At 41.9% G+C, this 17,341-nt stretch overlaps 1 protein-coding gene across 6 annotated transcripts in view; it reads right to left on the reverse strand.

Moving 5' to 3' along the window:
- The window catches only part of FGFR3 (fibroblast growth factor receptor 3), a 77,322-nt gene that overhangs the window by 46,030 nt on the left and 13,951 nt on the right, over nt 1-17,341 (reverse strand). For all 6 annotated transcript variants that reach the window (XM_040419225.1, XM_040419230.1, XM_040419229.1 and 3 more), the window contains exon 3: nt 3,450-3,713. In XM_040419225.1, coding sequence (XP_040275159.1) covers nt 3,450-3,713 — 264 coding nt within the window. The remainder of the gene's footprint in view (nt 1-3,449; nt 3,714-17,341) is intronic.

Raw genomic sequence — 17,341 nt, forward strand, 5'->3', positions numbered from 1 at the left:
AGTGATCGCACATCTGCATTTATACAATTTATTAAACATAAGGGGACATAAGGATTTATACCGTACAGTAAAGTCAAGGAAAGGTTACAAAAGCATTGTCCGGTTTAATAGAGATAAAGGGTTTAAAAAAAAAATAAAAAATTTGTAGAGAAATTGTGGGTAGCATACATCAAGGTCAAACGCACAAGTAAATTTTTGGTGAAAGGGGTTGTGCCAAGATAGAGACTAGTGTTAAGCAAATCGAGGTCCACGAAGCGGACTTAGATATGAATTTTAGTCAATTTGATTCGCCGCAAAGTCCAATTTTCTTTGTGCTTTGTGGTAGCGAATCCATTTAACCTGAAATAGTGTAAAAAACAAAAAATAAAAAATCATACTTGCCTGATCCATTTGCTTGTGACGGCTGTCGCCATCTTGCTTAAAGATCTCGCACGAAATCCTGTGCGTGAGGAAGTAGGACATCACCACGACAGCTGGTCTGATGACATCATCACGGGGCGCGCAAAATTTCGCGACAGATCTCCAAGCAAGATGGCGGCAGCCGGCCTGTCGTGAGCAAATGGATCAGGCAAGTATGATTTTTATTTTATTTTTTGTTATTTATATCAGATGCCGCCATCATGTATGAACGTGGCATCTGAGGGGTATAATGATGGGGAGTGGCGCAATAGCTGCTCCCTGTCATTGCACCCACTACTTACTAAGAAATGCGCTTGGTGACGATGTAATTCATCGAAAAGCAACATTTTTTGTAAAATTCTGCACATTTTTGAATAATTCGCTCATCTACAATAGAGACATTTGACCACTGGGACCATCACTGACCATTAGTATGGCAGTCCCATGTCCCTGTATGATTGGAGCAGTAGGTCAAATATGTGAGATGCCACTAACGGAGACAGTGGAGTGGTGTTGCTTCTACTGCTACAAATCTCTGGTGAAAAGTGAGAGAGGTAATCAAACAACTCATTTTTCCTCATGAAAGCAGATGCATCCCCTCCCATATACACTGATAACCGGTAGATCACCAAAAACAAAAAGGATCTACCAACATTAATCTAATCCCATCCATTTACCTGAATGGGACGGTGCTGCAATTCCCTACACAGCAAGTAAAAGAGCCGTGAATGGGACACGGGAATAAAATGATGACGTGGCTTCTTCATATTTAGGATTGGTGGGGATCCAGGAGAACGGATCCCTACCGGTTATAAAACGATGACATATTCTTGTAATATACCATGGTCAATAGGTTTTGGAACCGCGCTGCAGGAAAATATGTATTCCGGTCCCAGGTGGATAATACAAGGGTGTCAGCCCCTCTCCTCGACAGCCGGAGGGTACGGTCCTCCTAGACCCCCTCCTCTACAAAATTTTAGGAGATAGGCAAGATAGTGAAGCACCCTTGAGGATGTTATAGTAAAAGGTTTTATTCTACTTACAACAGGTCAGTAGACAAAAGGCATAAAATTACAAAATGATCGTCACGTTCAGGAACAGAACGTGACGATCATTTTGTAATTTTATGCCTTTTGTCTACTGACCTGTTGTAAGTAGAATAAAACCTTTTACTATAACATCCTCAAGGGTGCTTCACTATCTTGCCTATCTCCTTAAATTTTGTAGAGGAGGGGGTCTAGGAGGACCGTACCCTCCGGCTGTCGAGGAGAGGGGCTGACACCCTTGTATCATCCACCTGGGACCGGAATACATATTTTCCTGCAGCGCGGTTCCAAAACCTATTGACTTTGACTTTGCCTGTGTGAAACCTACCACACTATCTCAGGACCAGCAGCAGCGCAAGTAATTGTCCGTGTTGGGACACAGGACTGACTTTCTGTTTTATCTGTATTTTACTTGTAATATACCATGACTTTCTAGCCCTTTAAAATATTATATTACTTAAAAATTATAAGACGTCCTTTAAAGTAGGCAGCAAATAAACTCACTTTTAGATAGTTTATTTTAGTTCTAACCAAAAATCCCAAAAATTCTTGAAAATAAAAATAAGACGAAATTGTTGGATTTGAGATCGAGAAACTAAAAATAAACATATTCCATCTGAGCCTTAGCCCCTTACCCCTGATACCACATTAGAGCCCAGAGAATAGGAGACTTGATCCTTTAAAAAGTCTCCATTATTACCCTCCCCACTATCAAAACATTTTATCACCTCCCTGAACACACAGCTGTTTTCCATTCAAAAGTACCACCAGCTGCCCAATTTCAGACCCCAACTTGCACCCTTGATCTCTAAAGCATTTTAATGCAATTTTATAGACGAAAACACATTTTAAGACCTCTGACGGAGTTCATCGGACTCTTCTCCTGTTACTATTTTAATAGAGAAGAGTAGGTGATGGGTTTAAGGAAGGGGGGGGGGCACTAAAAAGTCTAAAAAAGCTCTCTTGACTATTTAATTGATGTGACCTCCAAACGTCTGCTGGAATTTCAAATAATAGGTGATTAAAAGCAGATGTACGAGAAGGTAGCAGCAAAAAAAAGGTGAGGTCTAAAAATTTTTGTTTGAGTTTTCCCTCTTAATCCTGCATAGAGACAAAGATTCCCCCCTGAGATGTGACACAACTCCTGCAGGTCGGCTGGCAACTTCCAATGAAGTAGATGTCCTGCTGTCTACCCCTTGTAGATGTTAAAAATTCTGGTCAGGCTGTAGAGTCGATTTACACAAAGCAAAGATAGTGTTGATCTACAGCTAACCCAGCTGGTCTTAATAATTAATTACATGCTCTGGTAATTACTTTCTAATTACGTGTTGATAATTAACTTCTTATGACCTCCCTTTGGTCTTCATGGTGGCTCAGAATTTTACAATTTTTGAATTTAGAAGGCTGAAGAAATATCAAGACATACATCAAATAATTCTGGCTTTACATGACATTTTGGTCAGGTCACAAAATCCCTTGACAATGCAGAGGTCTAAGAATAGGCAGATTTTTTTTAATTACAGTAGATTTCTTAAATAAGTTTTTGTTACATTTTTAAAAGACCAAGGCTTTCACTTCAATACCGTAAATTGGGGCAAGACCTGGTAGATAGATGGAAGGCCACAATTTGAGCCTACGGTTACTTTCACACTAGCGTGTCTATTTTCAGGTATTGCTCCAAAATGCATTCCGTTACGTTCTCATACCGGAGAGCATACCGCAGCATGCTGATGCAGAGCAAAACAGATCCGTCATGACCCACAATAGAAAACGGATCCTCCCCCCATTGACTTTCAATAGAGTTCATGACGGATCAGTCTTGCCTATGTTACAGATAATAAAACCGGTTCCGTTCATAACGGATGCAGACGGTTGTATTATCAGTAACAGAAGCGTTTTCGCTGAACCCTGCCGGATCCAGCAAAAACGCTAGTGTGAAAGTAGCCTTTCTTTGACCACTAACTGTAACCATGTTCTTATTTAAACAAAATGCCAAGAACTTACCAGCTACTCTGATAGTAAAGTTCCGCAAAATCTCAGTAGAGCGCAACAAAGTGCAACTATAAATCCCCGAATCATCATAGGAGACATTTGTGATCTTCAGCAGGTTCTGTCTTGCGTGTGTTCGGTTGTTTTCCCTAACTGCAATCCCATCTTTTAACCATAAGATAGACATGGAAGGGCTCTCCACGCTGCATGACAACTCAATAGTCTCTCCAACACCAAACATTAGTTCATCAAGAGGGCCCGATTCTTCGATGAGGTAGTCTGAAAGCAAAGAAAACACAAACATTAACATGCAACCACCAACTTCAAAACTAATCAAGATTCATTTCATGCCACCCTTCTGATAATTATCATGGGAGAGCTGGTAAGAAGGACAGGTGGTCAAATGGGCGTTAACCACATTGCCCTTAACTATATTGTGATTTTGGGTGGCTTGTTAGGAGCTTAAAGGGGTTGGTCCAGACATTGATGGCATATCGCTAGCATATGCTGTCAATGTCAGACAGGTGCCAGATCCACCTCCGTTCACCATTAATGGACTTCCGAAAACAGCCAAGCGAGTGCACTCAGCTATTTTTAGAGGTCCCATAGCGGTGAATCGAGAGTGTAGTACTGCGCATGCATGGACACCTCTTCATTCACCGCTATGGTACTGCCATAAAAAGCTGAGCCAGTGCTCAGCTATTTTCCTAACTCCTATAGGAGTGAATGGAGAGCACACAGCGCATGCGCAATGAGCTCAGCTTCACTTCAGGGGGTCTTGTTCTGGAGATAGCTGGTCTTTAGTGGGACCCACACCTATATGACATTAAGAGCTCATGCACACGGCCGTTGCCCGGCCATATTGCGGCCCGCAATACAGGGGCACAGGCCGCGTGCATCCCGCATCAAGGATCGTGGACCCATTAACTTCAATGGGTCCACAATCCGGGAGATGCGGGATGGAGGCACGGATAGGAAGCACTATGGAGTATTTCCGAGGGTTTACTGTACGTGCCTCCGCACCACAAAAAAGTAGTGCATGCACTACTTTTTTGCGGTGCGGACCGTCGGATGCGGATCATGGACTCCATTCAAGTGAAAAGGTCTGCGATCCGCATGCGGCTGCCCCACGGTCAGTGCCCGTGCATTGTTGACCGCAATTTGCGGTCCATGGCACGGGCCCCTTGCGTTCGTGGGCATGAGCCCTAATGGCATATCCTAGAGATGGGAATGAACCTTTAGGGCTCATGCACACGGCCGTTGCCCGGCAGTGGCCATATTGCGACCCGCATACGGCGGGTCCGCAATACACAGGCAACGGCCGTGTGCATCCCACATCGCAGACCCATTCACTTCAATGGGTCCGCAATCTGGGATTTGCGGAACAGAGGCATGGATCGGAAAGGGTTTACTGTACGTGTCTCCGCACCACAAAAAAGTAGTGCACGGCTGCACGCAGTACTTTTTTGCGGTGCGGACCGTCGGATGCGGATTGCGGACCCCATTCAAGTGAATAGGTCCGCGATCCACAGCTCCACTCTTGTTCACTGGCTGTGTCTGGTATTACATCTTAGCCCCATTCAAATGAAGAAGTGGCAATACCAGCATAGATAGAAGGCACAAATGAAGAAATCCTGGAATATGACCTCTAGGATAATATTGTATTATTCTCATATAGTAGTAACAAGGTCTTGCAGGACCTTACAGGGACTGTGAAATGCCTACAGGCATGGTCCCCACATGCGTGTCAGCTAAACTAGAAATTGGCAAGCAAGCTGCTTCAAGGGATCAATTCAAACACATACTCCGTTATAATTCAGTTTCTCCATTGAGAAAGCAAGCCCTGTCACGTTATTGCTAATGCAAAAAAACTAAATGTTTTCATCTACATGGTTAATTAAATTAGTCGGCAGGAAAAAAAAAAAAAAAAAAGACACAAAAAGGAAAAAATATAACAAAAAATAAAAAAATAAAAACTAAAGAAATAATTACAACTAATTTTTCATGCTATTTGCACTTGGCAGGGGATGCTTATTTTAGTTCAGTCACTGACCCTGCCATTAAAACGGGCTCTAAACCAATTTGAAAGCTCAAAATAAACACCAAGCTGTAAAATGCTCTACTAGATTTATACTCCGCTTCTGCTTCCTGTCAAAGGCTTCTGTCAGGACATGATATTTAGACATTTCTTAGCACTGCAAATCTGCCCAAAAGGCTTGTCAGTATAACACCCCTCAGGATCGGTCTTGTCAGAATAATTACGCAAGTGATAAACAGTTTTTTTGCTGCTAAATGTACAATTTTCTTTTCACCCTGACTGAAGAGAAGAAAAAGTGAAAAAATAAATAAAAAAAAGACAAAAAAAGTCAAGGATCAAGAAAACAAATAAATGACGCAACAAAATACGAAAAAGTAGGAAAAGATCAAGAAAACAAAGATACAATAAACCCTCACTACACTCACTTTTACAAATTATTTTTGGACAAAAATATATTACAATTTTTAGAACAGTTTGCATATATACACCTCAACAATTACAATTAGCCTTCACAAAGCATCAGTGAGTGAGCCTAAAGGTTTCTGTTATATTGAAGGGATTTTCACTAATGGCCCTTTCTGTCTCCTTATTACCTCTGGGTACTGAGGGTCAAGCACAGGCAGGTGGAGTAACAGCTGGGCAAAAGTTGTTTTTTGCTTTTTTTTTTTTTTTTAAGCCCGGAGCAGCAAATCCGTCATGTTTTGACAACTTTTTAGACCAGGCCCCGTTGGTGACAAGGCCGAATAAATATTTAAGTTTGGGCATGACTATCTTGCTTCAGGGTCAGTTTCTAGATAAAGAAATAAAAAGGCTGACACTGTTGATTTAACTTTTAAAAAAATTATTTTTACCTTTTTTTTTTAATACTCAAAATCTCAAGGAAAAATAAAATAAAATAAAGAAATAAAGATCTATAGCACCACCAGCCATAAAACTCTATGGTTCCTATAGCTCTGCCTTAGCAAATAGTTAAACAGGTTCTAGATGACTGACCCCTAATGCTTCTTTATGCCAATTAGTAAGCGGGTCTTCTCTGGGTCAGCTGTGCCCTGGTATACAGCCAAACTCAGCATGCATGAAGGCGGGAAGAGGCTCAAGTGGTTTGTTGATAAAACAAGACATGCCTTGGTGAGCATGGTCTCCTTTTTTAAGCCAAGAAGATAAGGACCACTCGTGGCACGGTCTTCACAAAGAAGGCGTGACTGGAAGATTGGCTCCAGCCACAAAGGATGCTCAGCAAGAGCTGTACAAACAGACAGCTGTCTACAAGGACACCAGCAGCTCATTCATTAACCGGCTCCTCAAAGAAACCAATGCACAGAAACTGCAATCTTTTATCCCTTCAATAGTCTAAGACATACAGTAGCTCGATTCCTAGAAAGAAGGACATACGTAGATAGCTAGTCATATCACATAAAACTTTGTCAACAGACAAAAACATTTTTTGGACATTTGTAGAACAGTGTATAGTATAAAATCTGTTATCTGGTAAGGATAGTCATAATTAGTTATCTCTACTCAAGTCTTTGCGTCAACGTTTATGTAAAGTCTAGGGTCTGGAGATTTTGACTTTTAGTCCCCTACGGTGCCAGATTTCTAGTTTACATCAGTGCTTGACTTCAACAGGTCTAAACCTCCAGTTCCAACATGTCAGACCCACCTTAAAGCCCATAAAGTTGCTGCCCTAATCATGGATAGTGGACCATGTAAGGGATTCGCCCCAGGTTGTAGGAAGTGAGAGAAGGGTTGGTGTCTCCTTGCCTGTATTTAGATGCACAAGTAGGACAACAAACAGAAGCTTTGCCCCGGATATAATAATAGTCTGCCCATTACTCTAGCCCCATTATTTGTATCCAATATAAAGGAAAACCAATCATTCTAGCCAAAAGTTCCAATATGTAGAGATATGTTAGTCACTTACACACGGTAAACTAATTTCCAGCTCAAAATCCTTTCATTGCAGTAAAAATTAAAGTATTTGCATTGCACCAAATGGCCCTGTTCTCCCCATTTCTACCTTTCGTTAAACACATTGAAAAGATTATTGGTGTGTGTACCGCCACCTTTGGAAGATGAAAAGAGCATTACAACTATTCAAGACAAAATGATACAATAAGGAAGGATATATATTTTTTCAAATATATTTTTATTTTTTGGCAATTCTTTTTCAGGACCGTATTGCTGAAAACGAAGAAAAAAGCCATTTGGCCTACATAATATTCTTTGATCTCTTCAAAAGTCTTTATCTAATTTTTTTTTTGGATGAGCGCAAAGGAGCGAAGCACAACCTTCAATTCCTACAGCCCGAGGCCTCCAAGTTAATATATTTACAGGTCATATTGACTAATAAAAAAAAAACAACTAAGGAAAAACTGCATCAGGCATTCAGATTTATGTATATGAGCTTGATGTATTCTTCTTTTTCTAACGAAACTGAGGTGGAAATGAAGATAAATGTTCCTGTCTCCGTTCAAAGTAAGGGAAGCCAGAAGAAAAACAAACGAGCATGTCCTCATATTGGAGGCATCAACAGAAACCAGACACTAAACTAAAGAATTTCAAAATTTTGGGCTAAGGTCATCTATTGTTACATAGTTAATACGGTTGAAAAAAGACAAACGTCCATCAAGTTCAACCAAGGGATAGGAGGGGATGCGAATCCCAGAAGGAAGGGAGACTCAGATTTCTACACGTTTTCATAAGCATTAAAGTTTTTTACTTTTAAGAATTCGTCTAAACCCTTTTTGAAACTGTCCACTGTTCCTGCTGTGACCACGTCCTGAGGAAGTCTATTCCACAGATTCACAGTTCTCACAGTTAGGCTGGGTTCAGACCTGAGCGTTTTACAGCGCGTTCCTACGCGCTGTAAAACGCTCAACAGGCAAAAACCAATGTTTTCCCTATGGGCATGGTTCTCACCTGAGCGTTTTACAGCGCGCACGAACGCGCTGTAAAACGCCCTACGCCTCAAGAAGTACAGGAGCTTCTTTGGGGCGTATTGTCGCGCGTTCCCACCCGAACCCGAACTTTAGACGCCGAACTTAAAACACAAGTTTGCTCAACACTAGAGGCCATCCATTCCAATAGAGCAATTGGAAAGAGGTTGTCCTGTAGCAAAACGTCTTCCAGATCATTGCTAAATATTTGGGTGATAACCCTTATGGCTACTATGTACATAAGAGTACAGCACAGCGGCTTAGTGGTTAGCACTGGTGCCTTGCAGCGCTGGGGTCCTGGGTTCAAATCTGACAAAGGACAACATCTGCATGGAGTTTCTATGTTCTTCCCGTTTTTCTGTGGGTTACTTCCAGGTATCATAATACTACGGTTGAAATGTTGCATAGTACATAACATAAGGCCACAACATCACCATATTGAAAAAGTAAAAATAAATGAAACAAAACAAAAAACAGTAAATTGACAATATGTCCCCCTTTTTTGTAAGAGTGGAGGTCTTAAAAAATTCTTCAACCTGGGGACTCTAATAACACACCATAGTACAGCAACCACTATGACCTGGATACACAATACAAAAAAAACATCTATTAAGAACATAAATTGCTCCACTTATCAAGCTGCTAAACAATCAGAAGGACGTCCGAGTGATTTCATTTTACGAGAGAACCTGATATATGTTGTGTAGAGCAGGGCTTTGCAGGAGTGGATAGAAAAACAGATGTTACCATGAAAAGGCCTATAAATCTGTCTCTGTTCATAGCCGCTGAGCAGACTGTATGAAGCATAAATCCTGATTTGTATCTGTAGAGTGATTCCAGAAATGACCTAGTACTCAATCGGGTCTGCGGCCCCCTTATATTTTTTCAGAGACATGTCTACAGGCCCCTTACTTTGTATCAGAGACACAGCCACAGCTACCCCTGCCTCAGAGACACAGCTACAGCCCCCTTACTTAAAGGGGTTTTCCGAGACTTTTTTTTTTTTTACTCTTGATAGGTCATCAGTACCTGATTAGTGGGGGTCTGACACCCGGGACCCCCGCCAATCAGCTGTTTGAGAAGTCACCGGCACTCACAGAAGCACTGCGGCCTTCTCTCTGCTCACCAAGCCAAGCGCCATACATTGTATAGTGGCTGTGCGTGGTATTGCAACTCACTTCAGTGGGGCTGAGCTGCGCTTGGCCATGTGACCAATGAACGTGATGTCACATGGTCTTCTCAAAACAGCTAACAGACCCCCACAATCAGATACTGCTAACTTATCAGAGGATAGGTCATCAGTTAAAAAAAATCTTGGAAAATCCCTTTAAAACTAACACAGATATACAGCCAGGGGTGCGCCTAGTCTTTCTGCTGCCTGAGGTGAAAAGTGAAACGGCGCCCCCCCCCCCCCCCTTCATGGCAATTTTTTTACCTAACCCCTTTGCCACAATGAAAGTGCTCATTGCCCATGGCCCTTCCGCTGCTCCCAGCTGGTGCTGCCTGAGGCGATCGCCTCACCTGGCCTCTCTGGTGGTGCACCCCTGGATACGGCCATGCACCGGGGCATAACTAAAGGGTCAAAACAATTCTGAAGCCACTTATGACATGAGTCACATATATATTTTTAGATTACATTTTGTAAGCCCCCGCCGTAAATGTGGCTACTACGGATACCTGTTGTAGGAGTCTGTGTTACGGTTAGCATAGCTTGCTATGGGCTCATATTGTTTCAAAACTGCTGACAGACACATGGAGAGGTTTTTTTTTTAATCTCATGGACACCGATGCACTATATATGGCGGTACACAGAATGCCTAAAGGCCTAACATTGGACATGTATAGGCTTCATATCCCACCATACAGCGTCAATATTCATGGCACTTTCATACAAAAAAAATTAAACTACAAAAGGTTAGATCTCTACAGGCAACATTCAAGATTTGCTGAGCTGTATGAAAACCCAAGCTATTCACTATCCATCTCATGTAAAACACCTGCAAGGAGAAAGAAAAAATGGTAATGCTTTTGTTTTTCAGGATTCAAAGTGTGGCGTACATTTACTTCTTCCAAACACTTTTTGAAAAAAAAAAAGTTTTTGCTCACGTGACAACAGGAAATGGCCTTGTAACCTTTCTATCCCCCTCAATTCACAGCTATATAAAATCAAACCCCGGCCTCCATCTGAATGCTTGCACTTTTACTGTGCGCTACCTAATCTTTACTGGATGCAGGCAGCTGGCTGCAAATACCCCACAATAATAGGCTTAATCCCAAGTATCCTGGAAAAGCCTCGACATCTAAATAAAGAAGGAGTAAGAAAAGAACAGCCCTGTCACAGAAGAAAACGGCAGAATCTTAGATATCGGCCCGGGACAAAGGCTTACAACTCACACAATGACCTAAATGATGCAGGGCGGCTAATTAAAAGCGGAAGTGCAGGCTCTACACAGTTAATGTCATGTAGGAGTTTGGAGTCCATTCAAAACCGGACCCCCGACTGGGCCCATATTCAGCAAGAATTAATTGTCATTCCAACTACGAGCGTCCTAGTTTCAAACTGAAAATTATTTCCTGGTAGAACCCTCAAAAATATATCCAAAAAAGGTCAAGTTAGGCACTATGGTTAGAAAATTTCTCAATTTTCTTTAAATGTAGTACAAAAGCAAAAAGACAAAGGAATAAAAGATGCCATAAATGTAGAACTCTCCCATGTCCCTACCCACCTTGGGCTAAATGGGGATGTCCAATGTGCTTACTATCAAAGCAAATTCTAAATGTAATATTTGGCGATACAGTTGGAGAGTATTGGGAGCAGATAAATGGAAGACAATTGGACCATGTAAACCAATAATCCAATATTTGGAACATACAATGAGATATTGGTAGGACATATATGGAGGATCACGACAACGAGTAGTGCTCACTATCCAGATGTCGGACGATTCCATAATTGAACACAACAGGCAAGGAACTTGACAAAAATGTTTTATAAAGTCCCCAAAAGTTGTCTGATAGAAACTAGTTAGGCTTAGATGCACTTTGGGTATACTTGCTTTTGGCCAAAGGACTCCTAAGTGCAAGTATATATAGTGAACACCCTTTTAGATGAACAAGAGAGATTTGATGTAGTGGGTCATGATGGTCTGTGGGTAATATACAGAATCTAAATTCAGACTTAGGATTCAAGGGATGGATTCCAAAATACAATGTTAAAGATGTGACCAAAATAGGAAATTTAAGAGCCACATTTTGAACAAAAGTTTGCATTTTTTAGGGGCCAAAACAACAATTTCCATCTTCCAAAATTGAGTATGCGCTCATCAGAACATATATCAAACAGTCACATCTATCTACCTACCATTAAATTTCTAAAATTACTTGGTTTAGGAATTTGAATGTAATAGAAGATTTTCTTTTCAAAAATTAGACACAAATTAAAGCCATAGATTTGCCTTAATTGCAATTTTCTCATCTAAGAAACTGTGCGCAAGAAAATACTGTCCATCACATGGAACATTGCAATGAAATAGAGAGAGAGAGAGAGATGATGAGAAATTACTTTCGGGTAGGTGTCAAAATATAGGCGATTTTCCTAGGGGGGGAATTCCACACATAGCAAAAGACATGTGCCACGTTACAGGTCACATTCAACATTTCTCACACGATGTGGTTGCAATTTGTCTCAATTACAATAAATTACGGACAAGTGAGGTACTATTAAGTACACTAGCACATTAACTCTTTGACAGCTCGTAATTTTCTTCTCATTAATTGCCAAGAAAAATGTAGTGCGTTACATTCTCAATTAAAAAAAACTCCATCAAGAAATCAACGTCTTCGCAGATGGCAGAAGAACGTTTAATACCATATTCATATTTTCTTTCTGATGGGTTCCTTGCCATCACCTTTTCTTCAGCTCCACATCAGATAGCATTTCTTACATCTCCACTACAGCTTACCACTCCCTCTGAGAAGTCAGTATCTACTGAGACTGGAAGAACTTGGAATGTCATAGCAAACAAGTTCTGAACACAAGAAGTGAATGTCAAATGTACCGTATGTCTAAGGGTGGCCACAAACAGGTTGAGTCTATAGGTGGCCATACACATTAGATAAAACATCAGCTGAATCCCTTGATTTTGTTGGGATAGGCCACCTAAAATCTGTCAATAGAAAGACTTTTAATAGAGTTTTGTCAAGCTCCACTAACAATATCATATATGTGGAGACAACTCAACCATCTCAAATGAAACTGGAATCTTACAGGTTGGACTTTTGTCTGCCCCTTTGTTTCCTCCAGCCAGCTGGTCATTCATCCAATAACTATCAGGTCTATGGCCACCATAGCAAACGCCAATAAAACATGAGACTTTTCCATCATGTTGGAAATTGTATGACAAAGTTCTTACAAGACCATTAAGAATGCTGATCCCCACTTGTACAAAGCAGATTTCTGTGCCCTAATCATACTACTGGGCTGCAGGATAGGCCATCAACCAGAGTTCCATGACATTTAGGCCTCCACAACTCAAGGCTTTCTCCTCTCATTGTCAAAGCAGCTACCACGAACCATCCAGTTATTCACAACTTCTCGAACATAGTACAGGATGCAATTCGCTGGCCTAATCGTCCTACATTAGATTTGTTTGCTTTCTTCCAAAAACAGTGCAATAACCATCTACAGGTTATATGACACAACCATAGGCAAAAGTGGTGCTGCTTCTTTAAGGCTTGGTTTGTTTAAAGCCCTTCAGTGTTTTGTCGTCTGAACCTGCTGAGAAAGGCGGGTTTGGCCAACAGTCTAATGTGCGTGGAGAGCTACCAACTCTTCAACATCGATGATGTCAGGGAGGGAAGCAATGGGCGAAGTGAATATTTTTAACCAATCCTTTTGTTCTTAAAGGAGATAAGCCACCACCAGAAGTGTCTGGCACCAGCTTTATCCTCTATCAAAGTAGCTACCACGAACCATCCTGTTATTCTCAACTTCTCGAACATGGTAGAGGATGCAAAGAGCTGGCCCATTATGGAGAATCCGACTAACATTTGTGGTAGATATTTTAGAGGTCGCTTTGATCAAGGAGAAGATGGGTCCATATAAACCCAACATAAAGATCAAGACAATAAAAATCGAATAACTACTAACCACAATTCTTTGAGAGTAGTGGTCCCTTTAAAATGAAACAAGCAGCACAGAACATTTTTAAAAGGTCTGCTCCAGCCAAAACACCAAGTATAATACAAGCAACTTCCCCCATTCTTAACAGTATAATCTATTCCCAGGAAAGCATTTGCTCTGCGCAATAAGGAGAGTAAATCAATTGTGAATGAATGAAGAGCAGCATCTGGAGTGGGGATATCATTGATGGGATATGGGACTTCTGCTCCGAGCCTTTGGGTAATCCCAAGATTAAAGGCCACTGAATGCAGACACATCCAATATTTCCTGTGATGTAAGGAGCTTCGACATAAATGGATTTTCTACAGAGTACATTACAGATCTGAAGGGCTGCATTTCAAAGGATTAGCGAGTAGCGTGCCCACAGGAGAAACGTTCTTATTGCCACCATTTCCAAGGTTCTTTGCTTGTTTGGTCGTCTCCGTTTCCATGTCTCAATGATCATTATGCAAAACACTGCAATTATTGACTGTCGAGGGCTCATCTTACTTTACGAACCAGAGATAAGTCAATCGGCGACTCAATCTAGAGTTACCCAATGGCCCCAAATGTTATTAGACCAAAATATATGCCGTGCGCTACGTGGACTAATACTATTATGCTATGAAACTGGTATCTAACATGGTTGAGAGGGATGCTTACTGCACAAGAGTCCTAAATCATGTCAAGATACACCCCATTTTTAAACCTAACCTAAGAGCGCCCCCCACAATGGCACAGAAGTGCCTGTTGTAGATAAATTTGCCATTTTCAAAGTCAAGTTGTGGAATAATTGAAAAACATGGACCATGAATAGATACCATGAAAAATAGAACTGCCGGCAGATATGAGGATACATCACAGCATAGCTAGGCAGTTTTCACCTTCAGGAAAGCTGGGTGACAAACTCAGAGATGGAATGGTTGTCTCAGATTTCCCACAGAAAAAAAGCCATTCAATTTCAGAAAGTGATCAATACCAGAGGCTATTTTTAGGTGGATTTTCCCTTTAAAACTGAACACATGCTGTAACTATCTGAATACGGAGTTGTTAAAGGGGTTTTCAAAAAATTAAATACTGATGACCTGTCTTCAAGATAGGTATCAGATCAGTGGGGGTTCGAACTCCCGGCATCCTCGCTGATCAAGCGCTGAGGCCTTTTCATAGTATACCAAGCACAGCGCCAGACACTGTATAGTGGCTGTGCTTTGTACTGCAACCCCAACAACTTTAATGGTACTGAGGTGCACAAAACCATGTGACCGGAGGTTGAATGGTTCACCCAATGCCACAGTCCCTGCCAAAAGCTGATCGTGGATGTGCTGGGGGTTGGATCCCCCCGCCGATCAGATGGATAGGTCATCAATATTTAAAGGGAGATTTTAAGACCTAGCCTCATGATGGGTCATCAGTATCTGATCGGTGGGGGTCCAACCCCCGGCACACCCACCGATAACTTGTTTGAAGAGGCCATGCCACTCCGTGAGTGCTGTGGCCTCCACTTTCAACGGCGAAGCTCTGTCCTATTCAAGTGAATGGGGCCGAGCAGAAATACCAAGCACAAACACTATCCAATGGACGGCACTGTGCTTGGTAAGAGGGAGCCTCTACAAATTGCTGATCGGTGGGAGCGCCAGGAGTCGGACCCTCCTCCTGAGGATAGTTCATTAGCCTTAAACCCTTGGAAGCCCCTTGGAGGGAAATTATTTCTAAATTCTATCTTCTTTACTTGTGCTGCACAGCTCAATGCAAGCTTCTGTTATCAGTCATTTTAATGCTTAGAGGCTTTAGGTGTACTGGCCCTTTAAAGGTTTTTAGTTATAGGAACACAGTAGAACCTGGACCCCTGTGAAACAGAATCCGGAGGGGAGCTGCGGAACAGCACCGGCTTTCATCATCTAATGACTATAAATCAAGGCTAACATTTTCACTTTCATGAACTGAAAGCCCATCGTGCACGACAAAGGGAACATTTCATTAAATGGAAATCAATTAACTTTGCGGCACAGATCACTTGGCAGAGTCTGGGACTGCGGTATCGATATAGGATTTACAGATCAACCGACTGGGGAAACTGAACCCAAAAAATAAATAATAAAGAAGAGGATTTCAGTCTATAACGATCAGCATGACCTTACTTTTTGATGAATACAATTCCAGAATGTCAGTGAAGACTGACACTCAGCAGTAAGCGAGAGAGAGAGAGAGAGGCGGGGGAAGGGGGGGGGGGAAATTTTGCCTCTTATCAATGCAGATTTATATATATTGAAATACTATAGGACATCTAAGTACATTCTAGCGTTTTGACCCTGTAGATCAGGGTGGGTTTAACGGCACAATCTGTTAGAGATTTTACGATTTATTTTTAGCAATGGAATGTGAAGGAAAATTTTGTTTTTACGTCAATTATGTTCAAATTACCTTGTCCTGGAGTGAAAGGTGTCAAAGATCAATTAAGAGGCGGTGTCGGCATGGAGTGTCAGCTTCTATGTATAGACGGCTTCATTGTTTGTCGGGTGGGTGGGTGTTTGCCCCAGTTCTGAGGTTACAAAGTTTAACGTGACCAACTCACAAGAGACAGGGCTATCTCTTAAGGGGGTCGTCTGAGTGTTTAAAGGGGTTGTGCAGGGGAAGGAGTTGCCAAAACCCCTTTTATGCGCTGGCATTTTTTTTTTTTATTCCGCCTGTTGCCATAGCGATGACATCCACAGCGAGTCTTCTACTAATGACTGTCTGTACATTTACATTGCCTTATCTTTCGGTGTGAACAAAAAGACACTTAGCTGCCCCGGCAACTTCAGCGGGATTATCAGGGCCAGAAGTGTCACTTGAGCTCGTATCATCTGGAGATACATAGGGTCCCTGCTGCTCTTCAAGTCTAGACTTTCACACGGACGCATGATCCTTCCGACTTTTACCCAGTATACTTCAGGAACCCAGAGAATAAGGCAACAATTCATCTTCAAGATAACCGGCTAGGAGCCAAGACTAGCAGTTGCTTTGGAAGCACAGATACCTAATCAATACATTAAAGCGGTAGCGTGGTTTAGAAAGGCCTTTCCATTAGGGCACTTCGACCCATCTGTGACCTCCATTTATTAGCCAGAGCATCCCTTGCTCTGGAGGACCCAACATGTCCATGTAGTAGGCTACTTTCACACTAGTGTTTTTGCTGGATCCGGCAGAGATCAGCAAAAACGCTTCCGTTACTGATAATACAACCGTCTGCATCCGTTATGAACGGATCGGGTTGTATCATCTGTAACCTAGCCAAGACGGATCTGTTATGAACTCTATTGAAAGTCAATGGGGGACGGATCCGTTTTCTATTGTGTCAGAGAAAACGGATTCATCCCCATTGACTTGCATTGAGGGTCATGCCGGATCAGTCTTGCTCCGCATCCCAGGACGAAAAAAGAAAACCGCAGCAGCTGCTCTCTGGTATGAGAACGGAACGGAATGCATTCTGGTGCACTTCGTTCTGTTCAGTTACGTTTTGTCCCCATTGACAACGAATGGGGACAAAACGGAAGCGCTTTTTTCCCCCCGGTATTGAGACCCTATGATGGATCTTAATACCAGAAAATATTAACACTAGCTTTTTGTTAGAGGTTCCTCTAAAAATAAGATGATCTCTGGGCATCTCTCCACAGTGATCAACTGTAATCTGTGCTTGCTTTCCCCTGCAGTGCCTCCGCAGGACAAATTAAGCATTACACACTACTTATTAAAATCAGTGGGCTGTCCATGTAAGGCTATTACATGGACAGCC

Source organism: Bufo bufo, chromosome 2 (genome assembly GCF_905171765.1).
Source record: "Bufo bufo chromosome 2, aBufBuf1.1, whole genome shotgun sequence".
Lineage (NCBI taxonomy): Eukaryota > Metazoa > Chordata > Amphibia > Anura > Bufonidae > Bufo > Bufo bufo.